The sequence below is a fragment of the Thalassophryne amazonica genome, chromosome 16 (assembly GCF_902500255.1).
Source record: "Thalassophryne amazonica chromosome 16, fThaAma1.1, whole genome shotgun sequence".
NCBI classification, from domain to species: domain Eukaryota; kingdom Metazoa; phylum Chordata; class Actinopteri; order Batrachoidiformes; family Batrachoididae; genus Thalassophryne; species Thalassophryne amazonica.
Window position 1 is genome coordinate 78,374,877 of NC_047118.1, and position 20,723 is coordinate 78,395,599.

Below are 20,723 nucleotides of genomic sequence, written 5' to 3' on the forward strand. Positions count from 1 at the left end.
AGTCTTGGGCCAGCTGAGGGATCAAACTGCACAAATCTTGTGTGCGCCACAGCAGAGAGCACGGGGTCCTTGCATGAACTCATAAGAATAAGAGGGTAATATTTCAGTGAGAAGGATAGGCGTGACTTTGAATGACAGGACAAGCCTTAGGGCCCCTTCACACATAGTGAGAAGTTGGTCGAATTGTGCATTAAGTGCACCTGAAGCAGGAATCGTATGCAAAACGTGTAAATTCGTAGCTGCTTCTAACGCTTCGTACACCAGTTGCTACAACTGTTTGCACGCACCAGCGGCTATAAGACAGAGTGTGTGCTGTGCAAGCCCATTGAACCCTCTCGCGGCAGGTGTCGGCCAAATTCCAGCTGACACACGTGAACATCTAACACCGCTCGCTTGGCACTGTCGAGCTGGATGTGAAATTTGTCTAAGTGTCCCCATGACTGTGAAGTTGCCTAGTGCACATGTGGCGTGCCAGAGTGTCGGTTCCCCCACATCATGTGTATGTGTGTTTCCCGTGCACCCCCACCCCCCCGCAGGCGAGGCATCTCTCATATGATGACAGAATAGCATCTTGGTCTGTGCGCTGACAAGACAGGGGGCGTGGCTGACTGCCCACAGCTGTTGAGACGTCTCCGGTTCTGGACATCACAGCTGCAGCACAGGTCCCGTGTTTTGATGGACACACATGTGTGTGCTTGTGTGGAAATACATAAAAACATATATCATTTTTGCAATGGGCTGGAGAAACGGGCTGTCAGTTTATGTGGACACACAGCAGGCGATCTATATGTCATGTCTGAAAGGACATGACAGGTGGTCCGTGAGGGCTGTGAGCAGTGCGCCGCAGGACCAGGACAAGCCAACAGTGTGACAAATACGCCACTTTCAGTCACGCATCAGCAGAAATACGTCATAAAAAACGTCGCTTGGTGAGTTATCACAGTGCTTTTTTTTTTTTTTTTAGAAAATTCATTTATCTGCTTGTTGATTTTAGCCATTTCACGCTCCTGTTACAAGACAGTAATTGTAGCACAGTGGTAATGTTCTGTCTGGTAATCAGAGCTTGCGGGTTTGAATCCCATGAGTGGCATTTGTTTTTAATTTAACCGCAGGGTTCTGTATTGCATGCCCTTTTATATATTATTTATATCAATCCAGTGACGGTCACTAATTATACAGCTGGTCTTTATTTTATTTTCCTCTACATCAGCAGTGCGATGTGGTACAACTCGTCCCATGCAGCTACTCGCACTGTGTTCCTGCTCAAAAGACACTGTTGTGTGCACAAACCATCGCACTGGGATCATGCACACCCATCAGTGGGATGTTTCCTGGTTCGCTCATACAAGCTGTTTCGCCGTGAGTTTCCCTGTGTTGTACTTATTCGCACTATGTGTGAAGGGGCCCTTAAATATGTAGAATGAGTTGCATCAAACACATAAATAATCTCACACAGCTCTCTCTCTCTTTCTCTCTCTCTCTCTCTCTCTCAACTGTTGCCCACTTTATCAAATGTTGGAGAGCAAATTATCATATATGAAGACAATATTTGATGTATGGCTGCACTTGTTTCTTTCTTTCCAGGTTATGATACATGTGTGAAGCTGTCAAATCATCAAATAACATTTGTATTTTCTGTACTTGTATCATTTTTTAAATTTGTGTACAACCCAAAATGAGAAAAAGTGAGAACGATATGAAGAATGATAATTTGATAAAACAAATAAATAAAAAAACACCTATTCTTTATATATTTACTTTGACTTCTATTTCATTGCAGATAGATATTTTATGTTTTGTGTGATCAATTTAAATTCCTGGCCTACAACACTGCAAAAACATGAGGTCAATTTTGTGCTTGTTATGAGGTAAATAAATAACTAATGTTATTTCAAACAGATGATTGTAACCATGATTTGGTAAAAAGTAGCATCAACGAACGGTTGTCTTTGAGGAGCAAAGATTGGCAAAGGATCTCCAGTTTTTCAACAAATGCATGAGAAGATTACTTAATATAAATTTACTTAATATAAACTTAATACAAATACTTAAAGACAGTGTTCCTCAAGGAAAGATTGAAGGGATTTACATATTTCTTCCTCTAAAGTGCATAATATCATTAAACAATTCAAGAAATCTGAAGGAATTTTAGTGCGTAACGGGCAAGGACACAAGCCTAAGATGAACACTTGTGATCTCTCATCCCTCGGACAGCACTATATCAAGATGCTTAATTCATCAATAGCTGATATAACCACACAGGCAATGGATTATTTTGAGAAGGTCAATCATTACAATGGCTCTTAAAAGTTTATTGTGCAAAAAGTAAGCCTTATGTTAACCTTGTTCAGAAGTGGTGTTGACCTCTCTGGGCGCAGAGGCATCTGGGTTAAACTGTCACACAATGTAAATGTGTATTGTCAGAATCAGTATTCTAAGTCTTTTTAGGAGGAAATGCAGGCAGTATACTCTGGACCAAAGACGAAAAGGATGATCCAGACTGTTATCATCCAGAATTCCAAAAGCCAGGGTCTCTCATGGTATAGGACTGTGTCAGTGCCCTTGGAAAAGGTAACTTACACTTCTGTGATAGCAGCAGAGGTGTCAAATCCAGCTTCAGAAAGTAAAAGTCCAGCCCCATATTTGTTCCATCTTCCCAATAAACAAGCTGAGTGTAATTAGTTCAGCTCTTCAGGCAGGTAGATGAGCTAATTATTAAGATGACCTGTTTTAGGTGCACAGGTAGATGCAACACATGGGAGGGTTTTTACTTTCTGAAGCTGGATTTGACACCTCTGGGTAGCAGCATCAATGCCGAAAAATACACAGAGATTTTGGACTAACATATGCTGCCTTCAAGACAACAGCTTTTTCAGGGACATCCATGCATTTTCAACAAATCAACAAGGAACCACCATTCTACACACATTACAAAGGTGTGGCTGTGGAAGAAGAGGGTATGGATGCTGGACTGGCCTGTTTTCAGTCCTGAAATAAAAATAGTAGTTGTGCGCACATCCAACCCTAATTAGGCCAGGTGCAGGACAATCAAGAACAGCAAACAAAAAGAAAGAAAATCCACACACCGGTAAAGCTCCCAAAATCTTTGATTGACCAAAGCAATGTTTTGACCCTGAGGTCTTCTTCAGGCAATTATAGAACTATTGATAGTTGCCTGCAGAAGACCTCAGGGTCGAAACGCTGCTTTGGTCAGTTAAAGATTTTGGGAGCTTTACCGGTGTGTGGATTTTCCTTTCTTTTGTTGTCTGTTTTCAGTCCTGACCTGTCCCCAATCCAGAATGTGTAGAGAAATTGGAAATTAAAAATGCAATAATGACTCACAGAGTCTTGGCTGATAGAGGAAAAGCGATGACTTGCCATTCATTTTCAATCAGAGTGGGCATTTTGCAGTGGCAAAAAACAATGGTTGCTCAGCTAGGCAGGTCCAAAATAGATCAGACGTCTATCTTATGCAAATGCTGACCAACATAACATGGCGTCTGCCAATCCAAGTGAATAGGTCGTGTGATGTCAGATGGGTGGTTATTTTAACAAAATAATCCAAGATGGCTGAATATGCTCTGAAACAGCTGTGTTTCTATATAAATCTAATAGGTTTCTCATATATTTTTGAAAATGGTAGCGAGAAATAAACACTTCTAATTCTAAAAATGCTGTTTTTGTAACCAGATAACACCTCTGACGTGATTTACAAGACATCTTATGGAGAGGTGACCGTGCACGCCCTGGGAATGCCCATCAAGTGAAAAATCCAGCTGCTTGTCGCCGTCATTTGTAGCTAATGTGACCGTACTGTTAGCATCCTAACTCTTTTTTAGAAAGTCTTGCAGGCCTTAAATGCAGGAATGGACGTATTTTAACAAATTAAATGAACTGACCACACAAAACATGAAATATCTTGGGTTCATTCTATCTGCAATTGTCTCAGGTTTTTCTGATTTGGGGTTGCAACATGTGGCAGGACTGTAGCTGCGCTGCAGTGAGGGGAGACAGAATGTGTTTGTTTCACATCAGGTCACAGGTCTGGTGCTTATCGTACGTCATTCTGGTTGTGTTCTTGTGCATGTCACATCTGGTCCTAATAACCTCAGTCTGCTTTTGGACTGGGTGCCCAGTCTGAGGAATTAATTTGTGGCTGTATTTTACTTTGGTTACGTTCCAGACTTTTGCATCTCTGAACACCTTGACAGGAGACGCCATAAAAAGACTCCTTAAACACCACATAAACGTTTGCATGGAAGTACAAAAAAGCTGATTTTATGACATCACCTTATATGATGTGTACAAGGGGGTGGAGTCACACTTATAGACACTAATGTGCAATGAGATACACATCCAGGAAGAGAATATTGGAAAACACAGTTACATTTGACACTGAAGACACAAAGGATTCAAGGACAGAGGGAGCAACACTCATTTCTGATGACACTTAATTCAGCCGGCCCCTGACTGCGACGCTGCCCATTGACTGTGGCGCCGTCTGCTTACCGTTTTGTGTGTGAGGACAACAGTCAGCACAAGAGAAGCTGCAGGATGTGGACAGCTCAATGGGATTTATAGTGTCAGTTTTTAGTAATGTAGAATATATTGCAAAAGTCCCATAAGGTGTAAAATTATTTTGCAGTCTGTTTTTTAAAAGATCACTTCAGAAAATCTGATCCTAATCTTTTTAGACACCACATGTGTTTGCTTTTGTGAAATAATCAACAATAAAGTATTTAAATGTTAAAATAAATAGCAGAGATCTACTGACTGAGAGCTGTAATGCAGCAGATAAGAGAATATTTAGAGCGGAATCCTACAAATGGTGATACAAGCATCAAATTCGGCACAAATACTCCTTAGGCATTCCTTTTTTGGAATAACGATTGGTCACTCAAATTTTCAGTCAGCGATCAGGTTGGGGTCAACTGAAGAATTACACAGGGGTCCAAATTAAAAGATGCTCCAATCATATTAAAAACTACACCACATTATTTGTCTTGATCATAAAGATTCCAAAAAGGTATAGTTTGGACTGTCTATGACTGAATCTTTTGGAGTTATGTGGTAAAAACAGCAAAAATGGTGACAAAGGTCCATTTCAGTTTGTACAGAGGTCAAAAGATAAAGTTGCTATAATTTTGGTAAAACATGGTGCAATTATTAGTTGAGTTAATAGGGTTTTAAAAAAGAAATAGTTTGGGCCATGTGTCATGCTTAGTTATCACGTTACGGGGTCACATGTCATAGAATCCAATGGACCCTGACCTTGTTTGACCTTTATTTTGAAGACCAAGCATTCAACACTGTCAAAACCAAATCATTTATTAATCCTATTAGCTCAACCAGTTATATTCAAGTGGCCAGTTTTTTTTCCCCAAAAGAGTAATGACTAAGGTGCATTTGTGCCAAAATTGGTGCTTGTATCACCATTTGAAGGATTGTTTCAGTTATCTGCTGCACTGCTGAGGTAAAGCGTAAACATAAAAATATCTTTGTTCTCATGTGTCCTCGTGGTTTATAAGATGAGTTTCAGGTGACGTGATGAAAATAAAAAGAATAACTTGACCGTGTGTGTGTTACAGATAATGTTTTTGGCTGTCACCTGGATACACTCTGTCACAGAGAAAACACTACAGTTCCTAAATTTGTGGAGAAATGTATCCGAGTAGTGGAGAGACGAGGTAATCACACACCTGATCTGTAATCCTGATCCATACCCTGGAACAGTTTCTCTGAAGACCTTTGGAAAGCTGACACTCACCATGACAGAGATCAGCTCATACAGGTCCTCACAAAGATGGACAAACAGAAATCAGTGTGTTTGTCTTCAGGTCTGGATGTTGACGGGATCTACAGAGTTAGTGGAAACCTGGCTGTGATCCAGAAACTCAGACACAAAGCCGATCACGGTAACACCCTGTGCGCCTGTTGGTTTTAATTTTTTTGGTCATGAATTTATTTGATTATTTTTTCCATATGTGTAGAGGAGCAGCTGGACCTGGAGGACGGACAATGGGAGGAGATCCATGTCATCACCGGAGCGCTCAAACTTTTCTTTCGGGAGCTTCCAGAGCCACTGTTCCCCTTCAGCAGCTTTGACAAATTCATTGCTGCCATCCGTCAGTACAGCACACAACAATCACCAAGCAATCAATCAACGATACTCATCAGCCAGTCAGGCAACAGTAATCAATCAGTCAATCATCATTACCCGCTTACTGCAGTCAGGTCATCGGCGGGGCAGGGCTGGAGCCTACCCCAGCAGTCATAAAGTGTTAGGTGTGGTACCCCCTGGATAGGACGCCAGCCTGCCGCAGGGCCACATATAGACAGACAAACACATTCACACCCGCACGCACACCTACGGACAATTTCTTAAAGTCTGGAATTCATCTAACCTGCACGTCTTTGGAAGTGGGAGAAAGTCGGACCACCCGCCGGGAACCCACACAAACCAACCAAATACTCAACAACCATTCAATCAACAAAACTCACAATACTCCACAATCAATCAATAATACTCAACAACCATTCAGTCAACAAAACTCACAATACACCACAATCAATCACTCAATCCTCACAATACTCTCCAGTCAGTCTATCAATAAATCAACAATACTCAACAACCATTCAGTCAACAAAACTCACAATACACCACAATCAATCACTCAATCCTCACAATACTCTCCAGTCAGTCAGTCAGTCAATCAATGAACAATACTCAACAACATTCAGTCAACAAATCTCACAATACTCTCCAGTCAGTCTATCAATAAATCAACAGTACTCAACCATTCAGTCAACAAAACTCACAATACACCACAATCAATCACTCAATCCTCACAATACTCTCCAGTCAGTCAGTCAGTCAGTCAATCAATAAACAGTACTCAACAACATTCAGTCAACAAATCTCACAATACTCTCCAGTCTGTCAATAAATCAACAATACTCAACAACCATTCAGTCAACAACACTCACAATACTCTCCAGTCAGTCTATCAATGAATCAACAATACTCAACAACCATTCAGTCAACAAAACTCACAATACACCACAATTAATCAATCAGTCAATCCTCACAATACTCTCCAGTCAGTCTGTCAATCGATCAACAATACTCAACAACATTCAGTTAACAAATCTTACAATACTCTCGTCAGTCAATCAATCAATCAACAATACTCAACAACCATTCAATGAACAAAACTCACAATACTCTCTATTCAGTGAGTCAATCAACAATACTCAACAACCATTCAGTCAACAAAACTTGCAATGCTTTCCAGTCAATCAGTCAGTCAATCAAGAATACTCAACAACCATTCAGTCAACAAAACTCACAATACTCTCCAGTCATTTAGTCAATCATCAATACTCAGCAACCATTCAATCAACAAAAGTCACAGTACTCTCCATTCAGTCAGTCAGTCAATCAATCAACAATACTCAGCAACCATTCAATCAACAAAAATCACAATACTCTCCAGTCAGTCAATCAATCAATCAATCAATCTACAATACTTAATAGCCAATAACTTGATAATAATCACCAAGCAGTCACTTAAAAATAATCACCAGTTGGTCAGTCAGTCAACAGTATTCACCAACCAATCATTCAACAACAATGAATTAACAGTACTCAGTCAGTCAATTAATCAGTAAACAGTACTCAATCAATCAATTAATCAGTACTCACCAATATTTATGAGTCAACAATACTCACCAATACGCACCAATAATCACCACCCAATTACCAATACTCAACAGGCAATTATGTATTCAAAAATAAATCAATCAACCAATCAACATAACTCAACAACCAAATCAACCAACCAGCAGTACTCACCAATAGAGCTGGGTATCGATTCAAATTTCAAGAATCGATTTGATTCCGATTGTTAAGACTCAGAATTGATTATTTTGATTCGATCTGAACTGATATCGATTTGGGTTAGTGTTATTAAAACCGTTTTTGAGCTGTTACCTAATTGTCTAGTTATGCAACATAATACTAGTATTATATTGACAGTTGTAGTCTTACACACCTCTCTGCAGCTTCTCTCCCCCTGCCATCCCCTCATTACCCCATCCCCGTAGAGACGGTGCCTGCTCCCAGACTACCAATAACCAGCAAAAATCTATTTAAGCATAAAAATTCAAAAAGAAAAAATAATATAGTACCTTCAACTGCACCACAGACTAAAACAGTTAAATGTGGTCTGTTAAACATTAGGTCTCTCTCTTCTAAGTCCCTGTTAGTAAATGATATAATAATTGATCAACATATTGATTTATTCTGCCTTACAGAAACCTGGTTACAGCAGGATGAATATGTTAGTTTAAATGAGTCAACACCCCCGAGTCACACTAACTGTCAGAATGCTCGTAGCACGGGCCGGAGCGGAGGATTAGCAGCAATCTTCCATTCCAGCTTATTAATTAATCAAAAACCCAGACAGAGCTTTAATTCATTTGAAAGCTTGACTCTTAGTCTTGTCCATCCAAATTGGAAGTCCCAAAAACCAGTTTTATTTGTTATTATCTATCGTCCACCTGGTCGTTACTGTGAGTTTCTCTGTGAATTTTCAGACCTTTTGTCTGACTTAGTGCTTAGCTCAGATAAGATAATTATAGTGGGCGATTTTAACATCCACACAGATGCTGAGAATGACAGCCTCAACACTGCATTTAATCTATTATTAGACTCTATTGGCTTTGCTCAAAAGTAAATGAGTCCACCCAGCACTTTAATCATATCTTAGATCTTGTTCTGACTTATGGTATGGAAATAGAAGACTTAACAGTATTCCCTGAAAACTCCCTTCTGTCTGATCATTTCTTAATAACATTTACATTTACTCTGATGGACTACCCAGCAGTGGGGAATAAGTTTCATTACACTAGAAGTCTTTCAGAAAGCGCTGTAACTAGGTTTAAGGATATGATTCCTTCTTTATGTTCTCTAATGCCATATACCAACACAGTGCAGAGTAGCTACCTAAACTCTGTAAGGGAGATAGAGTATCTCGTCAATAGTTTTACATCCTCATTGAAGACAACTTTGGATGCTGTAGCTCCTCTGAAAAAGAGAGCTTTAAATCAGAAGTGTCTGACTCCGTGGTATAACTCACAAACTCGTAGCTTAAAGCAGATAACCCGTAAGTTGGAGAGGAAATGGCGTCTCACTAATTTAGAAGATCTTCACTTAGCCTGGAAAAAGAGTCTGTTGCTCTATAAAAAAAGCCCTCTGTAAAGCTAGGACATCTTTCTACTCATCACTAATTGAAGAAAATAAGAACAACCCCAGGTTTCTTTTCAGCACTGTAGCCAGGCTGACAAAGAGTCAGAGCTCTATTGAGCTGAGTATTCCATTAACTTTAACTAGTAATGACTTCATGACTTTCTTTGCTAACAAAATTTTAACTATTAGAGAAAAAATTACTCATAACCATCCCAAAGACGTATCGTTATCTTTGGCTGCTTTCAGTGATGCCGGTATTTGGTTAGACTCTTTCTCTCCGATTGTTCTGTCTGAGTTATTTTCATTAGTTACTTCATCCAAACCATCAACATGTTTATTAGACCCCATTCCTACCAGGCTGCTCAAGGAAGCCCTACCATTATTTAATGCTTCGATCTTAAATATGATCAATCTATCTTTGTTAGTTGGCTATGTACCACAGGCTTTTAAGGTGGCAGTAATTAAACCATTACTTAAAAAGCCATCACTTGACCCAGCTATCTTAGCTAATTATAGGCCAATCTCCAACCTTCCTTTTCTCTCAAAAATTCTTGAAAGGTTAGTTGTAAAACAGCTAACTGATCATCTGCAGAGGAATGGTCTATTTGAAGAGTTTCAGTCAGGTTTTAGAATTCATCATAGTACAGAAACAGCATTAGTGAAGGTTACAAATGATCTTCTTATGGCCTCGGACAGTGGACTCATCTCTGTGCTTGTTCTGTTAGACCTCAGTGCTGCTTTTGATACTGTTGACCATAAAATTTTATTACAGAGATTAGAGCATGCCATAGGTATTAAAGGCACTGCGCTGCGGTGGTTTGAATCATATTTGTCTAATAGATTACAATTTGTTCATGTAAATGGGGAATCTTCTTCACAGACTAAAGTTAATTATGGAGTTCCACAAGGTTCTGTGCTAGGACCAATTTTATTCACTTTATACATGCTTCCCTTAGGCAGTATTATTAGACGGTATTGCTTAAATTTTCATTGTTACGCAGATGATACCCAGCTTTATCTATCCATGAAGCCAGAGGACACACACCAATTAGCTAAACTGCAGGATTGTCTTACAGACATAAAGACATGGATGACCTCTAATTTCCTGCTTTTAAACTCAGATAAAACTGAAGTTATTGTACTTGGCCCCACAAATCTTAGAAACATGGTGTCTAACCAGATCCTTACTGTGGATGGCATTACCCTGACCTCTAGTAATACTGTGAGAAATCTTGGAGTCATTTTGATCAGGATATGTCATTCAAAGCGCATATTAAACAAATATGTAGGACTGCTTTTTTGCATTTACGCAATATCTCTAAAATCAGAAAGGTCTTGTCTCAGAGTGATGCTGAAAAACTAATTCATGCATTTATTTCCTCTAGGCTGGACTATTGTAATTCATTATTATCAGGTTGTCCTAAAAGTTCCCTAAAAAGCCTTCAGTTCATTCAAAATGCTGCAGCTAGAGTACTGACGGGGACTAGAAGGAGAGAGCATATCTCACCCATATTGGCCTCTCTTCATTGGCTTCCTGTTAATTCTAGAATAGAATTTAAAATTCTTCTTCTTACTTATAAGGTTTTGAATAATCAGGTCCCATCTTATCTTAGGGACCTCGTAGTACCATATCACCCCAATAGAGCGCTTCGCTCTCAGACTGCAGGCTTACTTGTAGTTCCTAGGGTTTGTAAGAGTAGAATGGGAGGCAGAGCCTTCAGCTTTCAGGCTCCTCTCCTGTGGAACCAGCTCCCAATTCAGATCAGGGAGACAGACACCCTCTCTACTTTTAAGATTAGGCTTAAAACTTTCCTTTTTGCTAAAGCTTATAGTTAGGGCTGGATCAGGTGACCCTGAACCATCCCTTAGTTATGCTGCTATAGACGTAGACTGCTAGGGGGTTCCCATGATGCACTGTTTCTTTCTCTTTTTGCTCTGTATGCACCACTCTGCATTTAATCATTAGTGATCGATCTCTGCTCCCCTCCACAGCATGTCTTTTTCCTGGTTCTCTCCCTCAGCCCCAACCAGTCCCAGCAGAAGACTGCCCCTCCCTGAGCCTGGTTCTGCTGGAGGTTTCTTCCTGTTAAAAGGGAGTTTTTCCTTCCCACTGTAGCCAAGTGCTTGCTCACAGGGGGTCGTTTTGACCGTTGGGGTTTTACATAATTATTGTATGACCTTGCCTTACAATATAAAGCGCCTTGGGGCAACTGTTTGTTGTGATTTGGCGCTATATAAAAAAATTGATTGATTGATTGATTGATTGATTGATTTGACAGCAAATTAATTAAGTATTGGTAGTTAATAATTATGGCTATAAGAGTGATGGCACGGACCAATCCCCTCCCAGAATGATAGAGTGATATTTTTATTTTACAAACAGGCTGAAGCGCAGAATTACTGAACAGATCCAGTGCAGCCAAAAGAGGGCACCAGAGGTACCTGGTTCATTGGCTCTGACAGAGGTACATTTCTACACCCTTCCATGTAAAGCTGTAACAAAGATAAAAAACAAATTAAAACAAACAAATTATGGCTAATCAATCTTTTCAACCCAGCACTACTCACCAATACTCTCAGTCAATCAACAATACAGACCGACTGATACTTAACAACCAATCACCTAATCAATCAATTGATCGATCGATCAATTGATTGATCATCAGTCACTGTTTTCTCCTGAGGCTGTTTGTTGTCAAGTTTATAACTGGAGTTTGTAGTTTTTCTGCTTAAATGTGATTATTTGCAGTGGTCTGTATGAATTACTGCCCTCCTTTAATCACACAGCAGACTTTATCATTAAAGTGCAACTGATTATTTTGGGACCGTATACACATACATACATACATATACGAGGTCTGTTAGAAAAGTATCCGACCTGTTTATTTTTTCAAAAACCTGATGGATTTGAATCACGTGTGCTTGCATGAGCCAACCTTGAACCTTCGTGCGAATGCGTGAATTTTTCACACCTGTCGATTGCGTCATTTGCTGGTAAGCAGCCTTTGTGTGAGGATGGGTGTAGTCTCTCGTCGTTTTTTCTTTGCAAGGAAAATGGTGGAATGACTGGAGCAGAGCGACTGCATCAAATTTTGCCAGAAACTGGGTGACAGCCAGGTGGAAACCATTCGGATTATTCAGACGGCTTTCAGTGGCTTTTTAGTCATGTGACTATCCGAGAATTTGTGGAAGAGCTGGGCATGTTACAGCATGTCCTGTGAGACTTCAACACGGTGGCGCTTTTGCTGCGCCATCAGCTTTGTGCCGAAGCCATCGGCATGAATTTTGCTACAACTCTTTTCATGGCAAAATCTTCTGTCACAGTGGAATGTGCTGAAGTGCTGATGTCCACCTCTTCCACAATTTCTCGGATAGTCACACGACGGTCCCACATCACCACAGAGTTCACTTTGGAAATGATCCGGTCATTTCAGCATGTTGATGGCCGACCGGAGCGCGGCTCGCTCTCCACTGCTGTGCGGCCATTAAGCAAACAACAAAAAGTCAAGTAAATTAGAGCAATTTATTTTGTTGTTAACAGCATATGATTGATTCACATGAAATGCTTCTAAAATGTCGGTAGCGTGCTTGTCTACCGTCTTAGTGTTTCTGGCATCCTTGGAGTTCAATATTTCCACTGGTTCCTCCTCTGTGAACTCAGCAAACCTCGCTGGCAGATGATTTTCTGCTGTTGTTGACATGTTTGTTGCCATTTTTTCAACCAGCATCTGTCAGCTAGTTCCTGACCTTTGTATGCCGCGCTCTGATTGGCTAGCTGTTGGCAGTAAGCTATAACGCTATTGGTCAGTGGGAACCGATCCAATATAATTTTTGGTCCTAGCCTTTTTGGATCCTTTTGGATCCAGCATAACTTTCTGGTGCCAAGCATGCCAAAATACAGGTAAATGATGGACGGAAAGGCTAATCTGTGATTGGCTATTGCAATTTGAGTGGAGAACATACATACATACATACATACATACATACATACATATACGAGGTCTATCAGAAAAGTATCCTACCTTTTTATTTTTTAAAAAAACTATATGGATTTGAATGACGTGCGATTACACCAATCATGCTTGAACCCTCGTGCGCACGCGTGAGTTTTTTCACACGTGTCGGTGACGTCATTTCCCTGTGGGCAGGCCTTGAGTGAGATGTGGTCCCGCCCTCTCGGCTGAATTCCTTTGTTTCACACGCTGCTCGAGACGGCGCGCGTTGCTTTATCAAAATTTTTTCTGGACCTGTGAGGAATATCCGAGTGGGCACTATTCGAGAAATTAAGCTGGTTTTTGGTGAAAGGTTTAACGGCTGATGAGAGATTATGGGGTGTTTCTGTCGCTGTAAGGACTTCCCACGGAGCGGGACATCGCGCAGCGCTTCCAGGCGCCGTCGTCGGCCTGTTTCGACCTGAAAACATCCTAATTTAAGGCTTAATTCACCCAGGACGTCGTGAGAGAACAGAGAAGATTCAGAAGAGGCCGGCATGAGGACTTTATGCGGACATTCCACTGTTTAAGGACATTTTTTAATGAAAGACGTGCGCGCAAATTCGCCGAGTCGTTTCCGTGACGACTCGGCGAATCTGTGTGCGCCGCGACAGGAAAAACACCTCCGTGTTGAAAACCATTTGTAAAATTCAGGTGGCTTTTGATGGCTTTTAACAAGTGAGTAACTGAGAAATTGTTTAACAGCTTGGGCATGTTCCAACTTGCCCGTTAAGGTTTCCAACGGAGGTGTTTTTCCTGTCGCGACCCCCCGCGGTCGGGTCCGGCCCGACATGCGACTCTGCCCGCACGTTCTTTCATTACAAAATGTCCGTTAACAATGGAATGTCTGAATAAACTCCTCATGCCGACTTCTTCTGAAAGTTCTCTGTTCTCTAACGACTTACTGGGTCAACAGAGCCTGAAATGTGGAAGTTTTCAACTTGAAACGGCGAGACGCTGCCGCTTCGAAGCGCAGCTCGCCGTCAGGCACCGTGGGCCGTCCTTACGGCGACACTACCAGACCAAAATCTCTCATCAGCCATTAATATTTTTACCGAAAACCAGCTGAATTTATCGAATGGTGTCCACTCAGTTGTGCCTTACAGTTTTGAAAAAATTTTGATCAAACAAAGCAGCAGTCTCTGAGCCATTCCTAAACAATGAAAAAATCGACGAGAGGGTGGGCCACTCCTCACTCAAAGACTGCCCACAGGCGAATGACGTAACCGACAGGCGTGAAAAAAACTCTCGCATGCCCACGAGGGTTCAAGCATGTCTGATGTAATCACACGTGATTCAAATCCATATGGTTTTTGAAAAAAATAATAAGGTCGGACATACACACACATATATATTCCTAATTACAGTAGACACAATCCACCCACTAGGAGCAGTGGGCAGCCACAGTGGGACCAACTCCCAATGTAAATGCTGCCTTGGCCAGATGCAGAGAAAGGAGAAAACTCTAAATAAGGATGGTTTTTATAATACTGTAATAATAATAATAATAATAATAATAATAATACAAGTGGATTGGCAATGTAAATGACTTACCCAAGCAGTAACCTTTGATGGTCCCAAATGAGGCAGACCTGGAAGAAGAAGACGTTGCAGTTCCTTGACTGGATACTTGAGGCTGGCTCCAAAAGTGATCACATTGCCATAAATACCTGCAATAGACTGTGCAACTTCAGAGAGAGAGAGATGTGTTTTTTGTTAATATGCCATCATATTAATATCCCAGTGCTGAAGATGAATGGTAATATGTGCAGGCAGAGTGTACGTGCATTGTGAAGTCGCTAATGTCAAGTGCTTCTGACTGCAGCGCCCTTTGTGCACTTCCGGACACTGCTAGATGTTAGTTTGGTTTTTGCTGCTCTAATGTGTAAAATCTTTCTGGTAACAGATGATATGAATGCATCTGGAGAGCAAGTGGTATTATTATTTAAAACAGTGGTTCTCAAACCTGGTCCTCAAGTACCACCTAACACACACTTTTTCCATCTCTCCCTGCCCTGCCACAAGCTGATGAGCTCATTCGGGTATCTCTTAATACTTGATTGGCTGACCACACATGAACACAGACCCTTGTGCCGTGTTCACACTGGGTGCGACGCAAGCGACGGTGGCAACAGGTTGCCATGTAATCCCTATGGAAGGACACGCTGTGGCGCCACAAAAGTTCAAGCCACGCAACGCAACGTGAATGAAGCAATTTTGAGAGATTGGCGTGTTTGTGGCGCGATATCGCATCGCATCACCCTCTTCCCCAAGTTGAAAAATCTGAACTTTTTCGTCTTGTCACGCCGCGATGACCAATGAGGGACTGGATATGTAGTGACGTTAAGATGTCTGGAGTTGATGTAGACATGTCCTGTGTCTGGCAGCCAGACTGTGAGCAGGACTTATTATGACAGAGTTTGATGAGGAGAGAGCGAGCAGCACCGCAGCAGCAGCTAGTTGTTTTTTGGTTTTTTTTTTCACGTGCACGCGTGAACGAATCATCCGTGAAGATCATTTCATTAGCTACACAGATGTGTGATAAAACAAATGGTGACTGGTTTATAACACAATGACAGTTTGAGGGGACAGCGAGCAGCACCGTAGCAGCTAGTTTTTTTTTCACGTGCGTGTGCGAATGAATTGTCCGTGAAGATCATTTTATTAACTACACAGATGTATAATAAAACAAATGGTGGCTGGTTTATAACACAATGATGAGAGTTTGAGGGGAGAGCGAGCAACACCACAGCAGCAGCAGCTAGTTTTTTTTTCACGTGCGCGCACAAACGAATCGTCCTGAAGATCATTTTATTAACTACACAGATGTATAATAAAACAAATGGTGGCTGGTTTATAACACAGTGATGAGAGTTTGAGGGGAGAGAGAGCGAGGAACCACAGCGGCAGCCAGTTTTTTTTTTCTTTGTTCATATGTGCACGCGCAACCGGGACAGGAGGTCCTCAAACTGGGTCCTGGAGAGGCAGAAGTACCGCTGAAAGCGGCCGTCATCCAGACGCAGCTCCTGCAGTAAATGATGAAACTTCCTGAATTGGGAAAATCTCATGAGGATGTTGTGAACCCAGCAACTGCGCCGCTGGCGACGTTTGTTGGCTTTCCACAACAAATACAGCACAGCAACTTGCTCTGTGTGATCAAGGTCCGCCGTGTTGACTCGACGGCGAGCGGAATGGAAGCTCCTCCTATTTGATGACACAGGCAAAGTTTCGCAGTGAAAGTTTCCACATAAGCAGAGCGACACACCAGGCGATGGTGGTGCGTCCATCGCCAAGCGAGGGAAGCGAATTTGTGGCGTCGCGTGCAGTGTGAACGCGGCTTAAGAGTTTCATTTAAACATCTCGAGACCTGAAAGCTTTGAGTCTGACAGTTGGGGGCAGTGGTGAGCTCAACAGGTTTGTGGCTGTGTTCTTGCAGAGCTTCATGACTTCAACCTTAAAGTCTCCTACATGAAGGATCTGGTTCGCCTGCTGCCTCTGCCAAACCACAACACCATGGAGGTGCTGTTCAAACACCTGCGCAGGTGAGAACACACCTGAGATGAACGGAGCTGAACCTGGGCCCGGTTTCATATAGCAGTCTAATCCTTTTTAGTCAACTAAACTCACGTAGTTGACTATTTTTTTTTACGTTAGTCATTGTACAAAGCGCTTACCCTGCAAAAGTTTCATGTTTGTCGATTGAAGTTTTTAGCCTGCTACAGAGGAGGCTAATCTTATTTTAGTCAACAAAACTTCAGTGTCTTACCTCAAAAAAAAAAAAAGAGGCAGCTATCGTGTACCAACACTTGATTGAAGAGGAAAATAAGGAGAGAGTTGCGGTGGGAACAGGTGTTCCTGGTCCGGAATAATCCATTGAAGATGGTTTCAGACCTGAGGCCAGTAGCGCTTTTCCTCTACTGCAGCGAACCACCGTGTTTGTAGCAGACAGGCCAACCCAGAAGTAAACAAATCTGTCGTGCATTGGAGGCCTTTCTTGGCAACGGCACTCACGAGGCCACTGTGACCATGAAAACTGTTGACTAACATAAAACGGCTAATCTACAAGTTTAGCCATCGACTGAGAATAGTCGCCCAACATTAGCCATCTAATCTCCATTTCACATCGACAGCTAAAGTTGTAAATTAGTCGTCAAATGTTAGTTGACAATTTTCACAGGCATAAGGGAGCTCATCAGTGCCGTTGCCAAGAAACTCCTCCAGTGTCCGAGAGTTTGTTTGCTGCTGGGTTGGTCGTCTGTTACAAACATGGCCAAGTCTGCCGCACCAGAGAAGTGCTCCCGACCGTTGCATCCGTAAACATCTCCAATGGATTATTCCGATCCCGGAACACCCACTTCCACTGCAAGGCTCTCCTTCCTTTCTGCTCCATCCATTGGTGGTACAGGATAGATGCCATTTTTTGAGGTAAGCCACTGAAGTTTTGTCAACTATAATAAGATTAGCCTCCTCTGTACCAGGCTAAAAACTTGAGTCGGTTATCTCAAAACTTTAGCCAACTAAGCACTTTGTGCAATGACTAACGTCAAAAGATTAGTCAACTAATCAAGATTAGACCACTGGTCTCACTGCGTCAAACTAGCTCAGTGCCTTTTGTTTGAGTTGTTTTGTCTGAGTCCTCTTTCCAATTTATAAACATAATGATTGATTGTTAAAAACAACAGAGTAAACAATAATGATGCTGCTTAAATTCTGTCTGCAGGGTGATTGAGCACAGGGACTCCAACAGGATGTCATTTCAAAGTGTTGCCATAGTGTTTGGCCCGACGTTGCTCCGCCCCCAGCTCGAATCACCCAATATGACCATTAACATGGTCTACCAAAGCCAGATTGTGGAACTCATGCTGAGTGAGTTCCAGACAATTTTCTCCCAGAGCTAGAGGAACACGTATAACCAAAGGAGAACCTTCTGAAACACTCCATATGCTTCCAGAATATCAAGGGAACAGCCAACAAACTTCCAAGGACTTTGGGCCTAAACCTCATCTTTTCATGAACCCAAATTCACAGAGGACTAAACCTAGATCAGCAACCTACACAAGATGTCCTTTTTTGTATATTAAAGGAGGAACCAAGAACCTGCTCAGAAGCTTTCATCAGTGGATGCATTCAGGGTGTGGGGACTTTTATTTGGCACCTTAAAGATGAAAAGCTACTCTAACTTGATAGAAGTCAAGAATTCTTCAAGCTCTGTTGACTTAAAAAGTCATGCACAATTGAACCAACAGCCTGCAGGCATGTGCCTGAAATGGGACTTGAGTGGACCCATGGAGAACCTTGCACTCTTGGCACCTTTAGTCCAGTGTCTTCACAGTGACGTTACCAAGTGTTTTAATTTTTTTTGGTAACGTTCATTAACAGATGTTAAAGTGGAGTCATGAGTATTTCATCAAATGTAACGCTTCTGTCCTTTAACATCACACTTCTTGGTGTGACGGTTTGTGCTGGTAACTAGAAGAACACTAATTAGGGTGTGTACTGCCACCAAGACCCAAAACACCGTCTTGTTCCAATAAAAAAAATTGAAAATAAAAACTCTAGACTAGAACCTTTCTATGGCCCCAACGTAGAAGCTAATAGCACCGGCCCCAGTTCAGACCCAAATGTTTCATTATACTTGGAGTCTTTCTAACTGCTTCCTGTCTTTGATAAGCCACGTCACAAGTTTCCTGTTTTCAACCTATTGTTCAAATAGCTAACCTAGCTAATCTATTAGTTTTCCTGTTTCTAGGCTTTGTGCTGAGCTAGGCTAGCAGTTTCCTCATGTTTCCATGTTTTAGATCATAGGCATCAAACCAATTCCCGAAAGGGCCAAGAGGGTGCAGGTTTTCATGGTAACCACCAACTCTAGCTGGTGATGTCACTGAGTAACATCACTTTGACCAGATGGGGTGAAGTTCATCAGTGAAATCACTTGGTGGAGTTGGTGGTTACACAGAAAACCTGCACCGTCTTTGCCCTTTCTCGAATCAGTTTGACGCCTGTGATGCTAAACACCAATGACATCTGAGCCTCAGTCACACTGGTATCATCTGACAGAATTTAAAGAAATATTCCAATGAAGACGTTCTGATTTAAATTTGTATTTGATGACATTTTGACACATGCTGAAAGTGGCTTTATGTGTTTCAGAACAATAACTATAAAAGTTTGAACTATTAAATGAATGAACATCAGAGTATTTTGTCCTGACATTAAAGAAAATAAATCCTGTGTAACAGTGACATGTTACAACTTTATGCCCCTTGGTGGCGCCTGAATCTCTGCTATCTAACAAATTACTTAGACTCATTTGAATGAACATTTTAGAAAATAAGATGTTCCGTTATGAGTCCCACATGGGGAAATTTGTAATGCCACAGTAACAGTGGTCATAGTAACTGTTCAGTAATACGGCAGAGTAAGATGTGCAAACAGAAAGCAGAATAAATACTTAGGCATGTATAAATATATATATATATATATATATATATATATATATATATATATATATATATATATATATATATATATATATGTATATACACACACACACACACACATTGGTGGAGTTAGCCCAGTCTGTGTATAGTGAAGCAGATTTAGCAAAAGTATTACTCATATCACATATAGGCCCCTCTGACCCAATATAGGAGTTCTACTATTATTATTGCCTTATTTTGCCAAGATCTGAAGTTAAAAATACATCACATAAGTGTAAACCAGATTGGGCAAACTAAGTAATAAATACATACCCTAAAATAAACTGCATCCTGCTGATTTCTCCTTAAAGGGCAAACAGCAACCATGTAGAACAGGGGTATTCAACTCATTCCAGAAAGGGTCGAGAGGGTGCAGGCTTTCTTTGCAACCACCCACTTCCACCATGTGATTCACTGATTAACATCACTTTGAGCAGATGGGATCAGTTAATCAGTTAGTGCAAAGACAACCTGCACCATCTCGACCCTTTCTGGAATGAGTTGAATACCCCTGATGTAGAATATGGTGCTGCTGTCAGACGCTGCTCAGGCTTCACGTGCTTAGATACTTCCAAGTTCTCTGTACTCGACATGGCAGTCAGTAAACGTCAGCTTGCCATCATCACATTTGCGTTTCTTGATGCTCCTTGATTTGCCCAACCACAGTCAAAAAGCAAGTAAACCTAAACATCGCTAACATGAAGTGTTAAAAGGAGTGACTCTATGATCCGGTCTATGTGTCTGCTTGTTGTGAAGGATTTTGGATGTACTTGGGTTGTTTTGGGGATTTTTGAGCACACTGTTTCCTTGAAACTTTAGCTGTGTTTGAGGTTCTCTGATTTTTGATGACATTGTTTGGTGTTTGTTCCTGTGTCTGTGGCTGCGACCCTTTTACCTCGTCTTCAGCACAGCTGCACATCGTTTAGTTGTCACGCCTGCCGTCAGTTCGTTTGATCGCCTGTCTTCTGTTCGCTTGGTCCTTTCACTTCCTGACCGTCCATA

The 20,723-nt window shown here is 41.5% G+C and overlaps 1 protein-coding gene across 2 annotated transcripts in view; it reads left to right on the forward strand.

Annotated features, from left to right (window-relative positions):
- The window catches only part of arhgap27l (Rho GTPase activating protein 27, like), an 86,028-nt gene extending 66,544 nt beyond the window's left edge, over positions 1-19,484 (forward strand). For both annotated transcript variants that reach the window (XM_034189802.1, XM_034189803.1), the window contains 5 exons: positions 5,589-5,687; positions 5,838-5,915; positions 5,991-6,125; positions 16,679-16,784; positions 17,963-19,484. In XM_034189802.1, coding sequence (XP_034045693.1) covers positions 5,589-5,687; positions 5,838-5,915; positions 5,991-6,125; positions 16,679-16,784; positions 17,963-18,140 — 596 coding nt within the window. In that variant the 3' untranslated portion in view covers positions 18,141-19,484. The remainder of the gene's footprint in view (positions 1-5,588; positions 5,688-5,837; positions 5,916-5,990; positions 6,126-16,678; positions 16,785-17,962) is intronic.
- The last annotated feature ends 1,239 nt before the right edge of the window (positions 19,485-20,723 follow it).